The 12,343-nt window shown below is 52.2% G+C and overlaps 4 protein-coding genes across 4 annotated transcripts; 2 read left to right on the forward strand and 2 right to left on the reverse strand.

The window, feature by feature from the left end:
• Positions 1-257: 257 nt before the first annotated feature.
• AYO21_09206 (hypothetical protein) lies at positions 258-1,505 on the reverse strand (the record flags this gene model as incomplete). Its single annotated transcript, XM_022659144.1, has 1 exon — positions 258-1,505. One exon carries the CDS (start codon positions 1,503-1,505, stop codon positions 258-260), a length of 1,248 nt encoding a protein of 415 aa, XP_022508501.1.
• Positions 1,506-2,253: 748 nt separating this feature from the next.
• Positions 2,254-3,597, reverse strand: AYO21_09207 (hypothetical protein; the record flags this gene model as incomplete). Its single annotated transcript, XM_022659145.1, has 1 exon — positions 2,254-3,597. One exon carries the CDS (start codon positions 3,595-3,597, stop codon positions 2,254-2,256), a length of 1,344 nt encoding a protein of 447 aa, XP_022508502.1.
• Positions 3,598-5,339: 1,742 nt separating this feature from the next.
• Positions 5,340-6,260, forward strand: AYO21_09208 (hypothetical protein; the record flags this gene model as incomplete). The annotated part of the gene is made up of 2 exons (XM_022659146.1): positions 5,340-5,478; positions 5,923-6,260. 2 exons carry the CDS (start codon positions 5,340-5,342, stop codon positions 6,258-6,260), a joined length of 477 nt encoding a protein of 158 aa, XP_022508503.1.
• A 3,253-nt stretch (positions 6,261-9,513) lies between these two features.
• Positions 9,514-10,755, forward strand: AYO21_09209 (hypothetical protein; the record flags this gene model as incomplete). The annotated part of the gene is made up of 1 exon (XM_022659147.1): positions 9,514-10,755. One exon carries the CDS (start codon positions 9,514-9,516, stop codon positions 10,753-10,755), a length of 1,242 nt encoding a protein of 413 aa, XP_022508504.1.
• Between the last annotated feature and the right edge of the window lie 1,588 nt (positions 10,756-12,343).

A 12,343-nucleotide genomic window follows, 5' to 3' on the forward strand; every position in this document is an offset into this window, starting at 1 on the left:
CGACCGTTCCTTTCCTCACAGTACGTTTCCAGGCCTGGCCAGAATCATTCCCACAAAACAAAACCATGTCATGTCGTCAAGGAACCCAAAGCGTATCCTATCCAAGCATGTCGTAAATCGTTTCAACCAAACAACATCCAAAATCCAAAATCCAAAATTCCACCAGACAGCTGTAAACCTCCTCATCGTTGCCGTCGTAATCATTGCATTCTTGCCCGATCTCTCCCAATCTCAATCGCGCACGTTGTCGTCATCACTCACAGATCCTTTTTCGGCGGTGGCTTCACGGTCGCGTGCGTCCCTCCCACAATGACGGTGAACAACTTGGGGTCGCCGGCGTGCACCTCACCACTCTGGTCGGCGCCGCCGCTCGGCTGGACATCGTCATAGGGGAAAGCATAGCCCTTCCCGTCCAGGTTGAGAGAGTGCACGATCCGGGAGTAGTGGTTCGTGGTGGGGTCCTTGTAGTACATGCTTTGAGGGGCCGGGAAAGAGTTGGAAACGAGCAGGGTCGACCGGTTGAAGGCCGCCGCCAGTCGGGGGATGATGGCGTTGGTTTGGGCGTTGGCGCCCGTCGCGAACGGTCCGGTCGAGCAGGTGAAGATGTCCCGGGTCGACGGTTTCGCGAAGCTCGATCCGCCAAAGTTGAGGGTGCCGTTGTTGTTGACCTTTGCCGACACGGTGCCGAACGAGGCTTGGGTGTCAATGGACATGGATTGAGAAGCAAACTTCTGCCAGACTCGGTTGATGTAGCCGTCAAAGTAGTTTGCAAACAACGAAGGGTTGGTCACCATCCCTTGATTCGGCGACAGCGCACGCAGGTTCCGCCCATTGTGGGTGACAATCAGTTGATCCCAGCCCTTGCCGTCGGCGGCCTGCTGGGCGCGGAGACCGTTGCAGACTTGGTCCAGGCCGTTAGCAGGCATCCCCGAGACATGCTGGGTGGCGCCCCCTTGGGTCGTGAGGGTCAAGGCGATGGGTGGGCCGACGAAATCGACGTAGCTGATGTTGGCGTATAGTTGGTCACTATTGAATGTGAACTCGGCAAAGCCCCAATTGGTGTTGGCATTGGGATCGGACGGATTGGTGACGGATGGCTCGACCAGCGCGGGCCCTGGGTTGAGCAGGAATTTCAAAGGCGCATCTATCGAGAACCAAATGCGGCCGCCGGCGATATGGGGTATTGTCACCGTCGTTGTGTGGCCCGGAGCTCCGAGGGGAATCGCACAATTTTGTGGGATCGACGAGCCGACCGCACCCGGAGAGCTGGGATAGAAAGGGGTTCTCCCATCCGCGGAGAGGAGAAACAAGGCGTTGCCACGGTCGATCGCTTGACCTGTGACATAGGCGTAGACAGTGTTGGATGTGGTCTGGTTTTGTAACGCAATTTGTAGACTTGAGCCTCCTGCCGGAGCTGAAGTCGGCTCAATCACAGCCTGCACTTGAGGGGCGGCGGAAGACTCTCCAGTGCCGACGCGTCGAATAAATTGTTGAAGGCGCTGCATTGTTACCGATGGTCGCGAAAAGAAGACTTGACTGAGCTGAGCTAATTGAGTTGAGATGAGACGAGTTGAGATGGGATGAGGATTGAGAATTGAGAATTAAATCGATGTCGAGATATGCTCGAGACTTTATGTCTTTCTCGGAAAAGATGGCGACGTCATTTCCCAGCCAAATGTTTGATATAGCTGCTTAGCTTGGACCTCTCTCACGCTGCCTTGCCTGCCCATACAGAAGGCAACCATCATCCCCCAAAGTCGTCTGATGCTCATTTGCCAATGGACAACAAAAGTTCAAACTTAGATCTTTGTTTCAGGGACTCTTTTACGTGCAATATCAGCCCCGTCGAGGAACGTGGCACGAACCGAGGCTGCTGTACCAGATCTTGACAGGGGTCCGATGGTGCCGCCGTGTCGCTATTGGTTGCGTACCTGACCGGCCCAAAACGCGGATGACCAAGGTTTTGATCGCCTGATTCCTGGTTGCACGCTCGGCACCCATCGTTGCAGCCACACAAGGCCGGAAGATGCAACCCGTGACGTGGCCATCATGAGGTTAATTCCCCTCGAGTGCGACCGGTTTTGGGGCAAGATCCTTTCGTGTTGGTCAAGGGCGGATTCCCAGTTTGATGGGAGGCTCCCGAAACATTGAAGAGTGCGTTTCATTGCGGTCAATCAGTCATCGGTCGTCGATGGATCATACCCTGAAGGACAGTCCTGTTGGTCGCAGAATGCCCACAACCTCACCGTAACATCATACCAAAAAGGTCCAATAACTTGGAAAGACGAATTCTTCCTCAAAGATCTTCCTAACTTGCTCCAGAACGAACTTTTCCACCTTTCCCACGTTTTTGAGTGCTTGTTTGCCCTCCTCCTGTCGTCCAATCTCGCTCTCCACGTGGATTTCCTGCAGTGGCCCGGGCAGACCGGTCCCTGAACCTGTCGTGCTACCTGCTTTCTTACGTTGCTCATTTGCCACGCTTTCTCCCACCAGTGCAGCGGCGTCTTCAGAATCGAGAAAGCAAAAGTGCATCTTTTTCTTAACCCAAGCCACGATAGCGACCCCATCAAATGTCAGACCGGTGATGGCTAGCTTGAGGGGAATCCCAACAAAGCTCGGCATTGGATAGTCAAGTAGAATTTCGGCCGTTAGAGTCATGCGCACGTCCCCAGAATACTTGACTCTTGCCACCACTTGCAGATCTGACGCTTGCCTGCTCTGAAGCCTAGATGCCGACAAAGGCGTCAATGCATCGAGCGTAGCATCGTCCAGGCCGCTATCGCCGATAGGCTGTGCTCGATGAGGCAATCGAGGTGATGAGATTCCGGATTCTGAATCACGCGGAGACGAGATACTGTTTGCAGTGGAAGGTCGCGTAGATGGATCGTCTTGTCCTGTTACGTCTTGACTCACTGGCTTCATGTGCGTTGATCCATGAATAGGCATCTGATGCGGCAGAGCGAAATTATGAGACGGATCGTACGACCAAGATCGAGGGCTGAAAGGTGTTCCACTTGCAACTGCGGCCAACGGAGTCTGAGTCCCAGAGAGGCCGCCTCCAGGGAAATGGAAGTAGCTGAGATTAGATGTGCCGCCTGGGATGCCAGGGGTGGTACTTCTTGGGAAAGGCCCCATAGCAAAAGCCTCGTCGCCTGAACTGAGACCGTCTCTAACTGCAGTCGAGGAATTAAAGTGAGCAAACCCCGAGCCTGTAACTATGTTGGACGGTCGCGGCACCGAACGTGAATGCTGAGAAGACGAGGCAGGACCCTGCGGCTGATAGCGGTTCGTGGTCTCGGCCCGCTCGTTCTGCGCAGACCCAGGCGCAGATTCGTGCGCATCTTGGTCGCCGCCTACCTCCTCCTCTTCCTCTTCCTCTTCATCCTCGTAGAAGTCAGGAAGCGGATCACAGATATCCTTGATCTCGATTTCAGGACAGACTGATCCCAGCTCGAATGAATGGACATGGACAGCATTGATGAAGCGGGGAAGAGGAATCTGCTGGAACTTGTCATGGACGAAAGCGCGAATCTTCTCGGCGAGGGCGGCGCCATCGGGGCCCGAAGTGATCTTCTCCCATCCGATATCCACAGACATCTTGTAGCATCTTCAGGGGTCCGAACGTCGAAGGAGGAGGTGAGGAAACCAAGGATACCAAGGAGGAAAGGTAACAACTACGAGGCTTTCCACTGTGGCGAGGCTTGGCATTGTTGACACTTTGACCAGGATGGAAAAGACATTTCTGCAGCCTTACCCTGAGGACTTGTAGACAGCCTATGGACTAGACCAGATCGCCATCAGATACTGCAGCACACAAGTTGATTAGAATTCTATCGCGACCATAAGAGTCTACTGCTACGGATAAGTCAAGGCTAGAGATGTACGAGGACGAGCCCACACCAAAAAATATGCCCAGATGATCAGCGAGGTGTCGGTGACCAGAACAGGAGGACTGTAAGTTTTCCGCGCAAATCAGTCGTGGATCGTATTATTTGGTCCCTTGTTGATCTGATTGGTATATCAAGTTATGCACCTCACAGGCATTTAGGCCACGCGTATCCTAGGCACTCAGGGTCGGAAGTCCTTGGTACACCGGACAGGCGTCCTCCAGTACGCAGCGTAGGTGTGTCCTATGAGGAGGCACTCAGGAGAAGCGTGCTCCAGGCGCTCAGGGTAGAGTACGTGGGTACATGCATCCATAGAACAAGACTATGAAATCCATGTCTCCTCCCCACCCTGGCGTGTCTCTGTAGTGACTAGATGTATCTGGGCAGGGTAGGTTTCCGCATAGGGTAAACTACACGCATCAAGGGTCGAGGGGGGTCTCGGAACCTCAACGGAGTAGAGAAAGTGTTCTCCTCGAAACATGTGGAGATTGTCCATATCTTTCGCCTCGCCAGCCGTCTCTTGTCTTGACCGCTCTTTTTAGGATTCGGAGGATGTGGTGGCCCGGGAGATTGACTTGTAGGTAGGTCTGGCAAGGGGATGATGTGGTTAATAGTCATGTGTGATATGTTGTGGTGATGTGATGAGGTTGATCAAGGTACTTGAGAAGCTGGTGCTGCTTTAGCTGCCAAGGGCCGCAGCGAGACACGCGAGTCCATGCCAAGCCCCGCACATTGCGGCCTTTTCCCTGCGACTCTTTCACCGCCTTCTTCATCAACTTCATCCTCTTCATTCTTCGTCAATCTTTCATCGTCACGTCAATGTATCGAGAGAACGGTGTCCGTGTATGCTCTCGATGACACCTGAAACGCTGCTGCACGTGCCAAGGTCAAGGTAAGCCCACTTCTTTGCCGGAAACACATTTCCGAGCCCCGGGTACTCCCTCTCGGACTGAAGGAAGCAAAACAATTCCCCCTTCTGTACTCAGTACCTTGCCCACAAAAGAATGTCCGGAGGCAATCTCAGAAAGAACCTTATCGCCTTTCCGTTGCTTTCCGTGGGACCTTGAGATGCTGCACTCCCCCAAAGCCATTGGCACGGTGTGTCTCGTATCACATTCAGGTAGTGTGGGAGTCCAATCCAGCCTTTGGGTCGCCACACACCACGTGCCGCCACAATTCGAGTGAGCTGCCGCCTAAGGCCCGGCTGGACGCCCCATTACCAATGGCCATGACACCGCTTTACCGTCACACTGACAAACGTAAGTGGGAGTCAACCATTTGAAGGGTGTTTCGATGCATCAAAACCACGCATAACTGGCTTCGAGAAATTCTCCGTCATCAGCGTGCGTTACACAGGCGTTGCTCGGGGCCTGATTGTCATGCCACACTAACCGAGGTTAACCACGGTCATTCCCGGGCTTACATTAGCTTGGAACGGACCCACCACTGACGATGTCCATGTCCAAGTTGGAAATCTCGACCATGATGATGCCCATCGAGACACGTCCAAGCACTCCCCCAGCATGCTACCGGTTTTATCCGCGATCGACGGGCTTTCAATTCGCCCTCGACATTGTTCACGGCGAGAACGGTAAGGTCAACCCCTGGCCAAACGCTGCATTGACTAGTGCCTTCGTGAACTAAATCTCGGAATCGTTGTTGTGGAATTGTGGGAGAGGGGAAGTCTACGAGTATAAGAAAGGCACCCGGGCCCAGGAAGCACCCGCACTCTTCTCTTTCCTTGCGACCAAGAAGTTCCCAATCTGTCAAATCCACTTCTTGCCATCCTGAAAAACCTGAGGAATCACGGGCACGCACTGATTTCCAATCTATTGACGCCACACGTGGTATCAATCAGCTTCTGCCGACATAATCTAAGCAAAAGCCCGCACGCGTGATATCCGGTGTCCCGAGGCAACTTTAACAAAGTCGTCGTTGCGTCATATTGGAAAACAAAGAACTCACATAAAGCACATCACAACACTCTTTATTTGCATCATTCGACCTCGGACTTCTTGAGTTCTTCAACCACCAGTTCCCAACCATCCATACATTCCATTTCTTGGAACATCACAGACCAGTCGCTTCTACAAAATGTCCGCCCTCACTAATAAGTTCCTCACCCTCATCCCTGCCGCTCACCGCGTCCATGTGACCTCTCCCATCACCGTCGAGAATGCCACCAGCGACGAAGCAGTAGTCCCTGTACTTCAAAAGACCCGACGATCCAGCTCCAGCGCCTCTGCCGAATCCAACTCGGCCGCTGAAGAACCTGCTCTGCCAACCGACATTGTTGAATCTCCTGTCGAGTCAGTCAAGCGCACACAAACCGAGCAAGTCGTCACCCACCAGTTTTTGAGGTTGGGTAACTAGGTCATGACACCGCGCCGGCAACTTTGCGTCAAAAGTTCACCAAGCTATCTCTTTATGTCGTTGATCTCTTGGGCCAGAGGCGATTCTTTCGGCCTCGTAACGAATTTCTATTACGATTCTGTGTGCGCAGCTGTTTTAACACCTGTTATGCCAGCGGTTACGCTTAGGAGTTTTTTCTAGTACTTTCCTTTGTCATGAGGATGCACAGTACGCTATCCACTGGAAGGGATTGGTTGGTGTTTCTGTACGATTTACGTGGTGTTCTCTCAACTGAGAAGAACCCGAGCAAGAGCAGGATGAGATTGTTTTTCCTAGTTTACAGCCTGGCAAAATGAAGGGCAGTCCTATGTGGGACGAACAATGAGAACCCAACAAGGAATTCATTGTCGCGAGAATGGCAATTTTCGTATTATTTTCAGGTTCTATACTGACAATGGAATTGCATGGGGTCAATATTTCCGGAGGCTTGTTTGCTGCGTTGTCCATCATTGACTTGGATCTGTGCACCATTGCTATGCATGCAACGCTATCTCCGAAACTACTTTTACTACTATTCCCTCCCAGCGCTGGCACCACTACTGGATTGCGAAACAATGCAAGTCGGAATCTCCTTTGCCCACTCTCCCACCCAGCTAACCTAGCCTATTGTTCCGTGACCCACCCTGTGTAGAAGTTCCCCCGATATCTGGACGGTTTGCCCGTATCCGTGTTCGTGCCAGACCAATTATTGTAAAGCCAAATGTCATGATCATGATACCTACGAGACGAGAAGGATGGGGGTGTCCTCGATATGCCATGTCTGTCCAGCCACCCTTCAGCGTCTGCGAATGAAATAATACTAGAACATATATACATACAAACGTGAGATGTGCCTGTTACGTGTACACTTCCTGGGGACCGAATCAAGAGACTTCCTTACTACTCGTAAGAATACTCGTAACCTCGGTGCAGCTCCACCAAGTTCCACGGCATTATCTTCATCAACCTCATCCTCGAAATCATCCTCGAATCCTCATCGTCATCATCAGCTGTCTCCACTCTGGAACGCAGCCCCCTAAGGTAGGTAGGTAGGTAATGACCAACGAATAAGCAGAAAGGAAAAAAGACCCAAGGAAGGCGATGGACAAGGAGTAACGAGAACGAAAACGAAAACGGATGCCTGCCCGTTTGCCCTACGAGGACCTACGAGGAGTCTAGGAGGCCGAGTAGTAGTAAATACCCCTGTCCTGGCCCCCAGTCCCAAACTCCAAGTGCAAGTTCAAACCCCACTCACTCGCTGAGGGTGGTCTTCCGAGAAGGACTGTGCCATTATTCATGACTCGTACCCGGTGCTTGCCTCTTATTCCGGACAGACTTGTTGCTGGACCTTGTCCTCGCCTTGGTGGTTGATCGTTGATGGTTGGTGGTTATGTGGTTAGTGGGCACGAGGGTCTCAGGTGGAAATGCGGGGTCATGCCGACTTCGCGTCTTGAAGCGTCTGTCGGCGACGGTGGGATTGGTCCATCCTTCCACGACTCCCGGGGAGATGTGGGGTGGACAGAACGAGGAGGAGGGCTACCGCGATCGAAGATTGGTCCGTACCAGGCTTGACAAGGTACGTAGGTCAAAACAAAAACCCTTGGACCTGGGGCTTGAGAAAGGGAAAGACGGGACGGGTTTTGATGGCCGAACATTTTTTTGATGATGGACGTTTCCCTCCGTCAAAGAGAAAAGAAGACAGACTTCCGTAAAACCCGAAGAGAATACTCGGTAGATCCAATGAAGATACCACTGGTGCCCACCTCCAGAAACAGGCTCGGCTCAACAGGCCGGTCCCTAGGATGAATTTCCGGGTCAATAATGTCCACAATTCGATGTCGATGTTGTGATTGTAGATGACAAAGACAATAAAACTCCGTGCCCCTTTTCTAACGGAAGACGGCCCGACCAACTTATCCAGAAAATGGCCACAATCCACCATGCCATGAATCCCCCGCAAACCCCCCCTTCCTCCAGCAACCCGAACAAAGACTTGTCAGATGAAAATCCCCAGTGTCTCGGTAACTTGGACGACAAGGCCCCCAAGGGTTGTGTTCGCGACGCTAACACCGTAAACACCCAGGCCGGTAAGGAGGAGTCCAGTGTCAGCCTCAAACGGACCGAGGAGGTTACCGAGGATGCCACCTCTTTCGGCGAGGTTGTTCAGCACTAGTTAGAATGAGTCTCCGTCCTATCAGGCATTCTGAGCGGCAAGCGATACACATACCTCCAGGTGCCAATAGCAGGGGTTCCGCAACAGGGCTGGTATTTGCCATGCTGGCCATGAACGGCAAAAATGCAAGCAAGATCTGAGTCTTCATCTTCTGGGTCGAGAGCGTGCTAATACTGATCGCTGGGTAAATCTTGAGGATGACCAGGGGTTGGAGGTCGAAAGATTCAGGTGCGTGTCGAAGAGCTTCGCGCAGTTGACAATAAGGATATGATCATGATCTTATATCTCGTCGTGCCCTATATCAGGCGAGAGAGTCTTGCCTCCTTTTCAGCAATGCATCCTTCGCACCTCTCCATCGGAGGATGCGTCACCTGTGCTTGAGCGTCGTGGGCGTGTGGCCTGTTTCCCTCGAACCATTGTCGAAAATTCGAAACCCCTGAAACAAGGCTGTCGCACAGTAACCGCATTCTCGGGACATTGAAACGCAACGACGTAGTTTTGTTGAGGCCGCCACTGAATTATGTCCTTCTCTGAGCTGAGAGGTTCGGGATCTATCAATCTCAACCGTCAAGATGACAAAGTCAGGGACGCATTTGATGGTTCCAAACCTCGAGGCGTCTTAGGGAGTGGACCATTGCTGATCGGGGATTGTCGCAGCAACTGACTGACAGGTTGCAGCCCTCTTCGTCTCTCTCGACACCCTACCACCCAAGGTTCTGCCAAAATACACAAGGAACAAAACCCCCCCGAGGCTGATTGGATTTAGGGGGAGCCTCGTGGTCGGTTGACTTTCCTCCAGGGAGAACCAGCTCGGCTAACGAACCCCCAAAAGGGCAAGTAACAACTACTGCGTTTCTCCAAAGGCGTCACTGCGCATCTTCCCCCGCAATAGATCCCAAGGTCTTTTGATGTCGCACTACTCCGTTCCGTGCGGCCTTCTGTTACATTTTCGATTCTGCTTTCAAATATTGTGATTGTCTGTCCTACGATGAGCTGACACCGACCTCTATCTCAGCTCGTCTGTTTCCCAACTCTTGTGTCAAAACCTTCCGTCTCGTCGTAATGCCTCAGCTACTCAAAATCGGGGTATCCCAATCCCGGACTCTCTCGTCCCTGCAAGAGACCTTGTCCGCCCTTCGTGAGACCACCCAGTCGGCCGCGCAGAAAGGCGTGTCCATTCTTCTCTTCCCTGAAGCCTACCTAGGGGGGTACCCGAGAACGTGTTCATTTGGCGCAGCGATCGGCGCACGGACAGCCGCAGGTCGTGATCAGTTTCTTGCCTACACAAAATCTGCAGTTGACTTGGGCGATACACCGTCGGGGGCTGGGGATGACTGGACGGACAGAAAGCTGCCAGTGAACAAGGAGACCGGTCGGAGAGGGGATGGAACCCGAGAGTTTCTCGAAGAGGTTGCACGAGAGACCGGCGTCTTCGTCGTGACTGGACTCATCGAAAAGGCAGGAGGCAGTCTGTATTGTGCTGCAGTATACGTCGACCCAAAGAGAGGTATCATAGGCAAGCGAAGGAAAATCATGCCTACGGGGTCGGAACGGCTGGTGTGGGCGCAGGGCCAACCTTCGACACTGAAAGCGGTGGCTACGACCGTCAAGGGAATCCGAGTGGTCATGGGATGTGCTATATGCTGGGAGAATTTCATGCCCCTGTTACGGTACAGTCTCTACAGCCAGGGCGTGAATCTATGGCTGGCGCCTACAGCTGATGCGAGGGATACGTGGGAACCGCTGATGAAGACTGTCGCTGGAGAGGGCCGTTGTTTCGTTCTCAGCACCAACCAATGCATGAAGAAGAAGGACTTGCCTAGTTGGGTCACGGGCAATCCAAGCGAGTGGTTGGCGAAGCAGCCAAAGCCCGAGTCGGAGACATTGATGAACGGGACTGCTTCTTCACATCACCATTCAGTGAGTAGTGGTGGCCGAAGGCTGTCCATGACCCGGACGGAAGAAAATCACGAGATTGCATGGCGCTGCAAAGACTCTCCGATCGACGAAAGCAAACCCCTCGAATCGTCCCAACAGGAAGTGAACAACAACAACACCACCACTCCCTCTACGCTCCCTGACGGTGAGGAATATGTCACCCGAGGCGGCGCCTGCATCGTCAACCCGCTAGGCCAGACCATCGCTGGCCCGGTATGGGAGAAGGACAACGAGCTCCTATGGACGGAGGTCGACTTTGACGATTGTGAGAGGGGACACTTGGATTTTGATGCCACGGGCCATTATGCACGCCCGGACGCGTTCAAGTTGACCGTCGAGGGGCTGGAGTTGATTCCACCCCCTTGAAACTAGCCATCTATATATTAAATATATATACTATCCCCGAACAATCGTCGCCTACGACTTTTTCGCCAACTCATCTCTCGCCGCTTTCCTCTCCCGCTAGCGACTATTCAGTCGACTCGCTCTCTCGCGCGCTCGCTTCTACTCTCTTCCTCTCATTCGCGCTGCCCTTCCACTCCCTTCTGCTCTCTTATGGCTCTGCCCGCTCCTGTTGTGGTCTCTCGCCTACTAGTAGCTTCGAAAGGCAACACCAGTCATAACAGTGCCTAGACGACGCTAGTATCGAAGATATACGTAGCTAGTCTATTTTAAGTCTAACAGGACTTCCGGCTGCAATGCAATTCCCAGTGACCCTAGAATCATAGTGTGCGCACCTTGAGAAATCTCAGATCAACCGACCAATGAGGTGACTAGGGTTTAGCATGTATAGAAATAGTAAGGGGTGTGGATCTTACCTAAGTTATGCGCTTCTGTATGTAGGTAGTAGTCTCACCACCACCTCTCCTCTCCTCACCTCAAAAACTAAAAACTTTTGGAAATTGCTATATTGATAAGATCTCAGATGACGGAAAGCAGGCATCATACATGATAAGCGGCCAAAAAAATGCAACATGCCTCGGACGAGAATCGAACTCGTGACCTTCGGATAGCCCCCCGTGTGTTGCACAGGATCATAAATCATTTATGAGACCGACGTCATAACCGACTTTCAGACAGTTAGCTTGAATCAAAGAATGTAGAGACGGAAAATCTTACCTAGACCACCAAGGCAATTAATTTAATTGGATTTGAGACGATTTTTGGGCATGAGAATTATTATTTGAAGCAATTTTTGGCTGTGGGAGCGGAGTTTTCCGTACCTGTTCAGTGCCGGGGGGGAGGGGAGCAGCGTGGCCCGAAAAGTGCCTCACGGTGCCTGCATAGACTTTGGTAAAAACATTCACGGCTCAGCATGGCTTGTGTCGCGACACGGGCCAAATAGCGAGATGCTCAGGTTTAGAAGCGGAAATGGACTTTAGAGAGATTGAGATTCGCCGTTGAGCATGGTGGTATAGGGCTCATGATCGAAGAAGCCCCTGAGCCCGAACTGGCTTCTGAGAACAGGCACTTGAGAAGCTCCTGACTGCTCGTCCAGTGTGTATATATATATATTCCGTATCATATGGCAACTGTGAAAATAAACAAAGGAAACGGATCTTTACAAGGATTAGATGGGAAGTGCGTCGTCCATATACTACGCAACCCTCCCTGCTCATCAGATCAAGCCGCCAAAGGAAGAAAAGGCGTAACACGTAAAGTAAACGGTGTGGAAAGACCATGGCGAGAAGATACCCTTGCATATAACTATGCCTTTTCTGCCATTTCCCTTTTCTCACGCATCCCAACAAGCCAGCAAGCCTTGGTGGCCCTGGCCGTCCAATCCTGTCTTCATTCTCATCTACGCCTTTTTCAATCCTCTTCTACCCTTAAAGGATCTCTACCACACCCTAACCTGCCTTATCACCATACCACCACATCGCCCTACCTGTCTTGTCTATCCTCATCCTCATGACATCCCGACCTGATTATCGCAAGTTGTCCCGCCGGATAA

Source organism: Fonsecaea monophora, assembly GCF_001642475.1.
Source record: "Fonsecaea monophora strain CBS 269.37 chromosome Unknown Scaff88, whole genome shotgun sequence".
NCBI classification, from domain to species: domain Eukaryota; kingdom Fungi; phylum Ascomycota; class Eurotiomycetes; order Chaetothyriales; family Herpotrichiellaceae; genus Fonsecaea; species Fonsecaea monophora.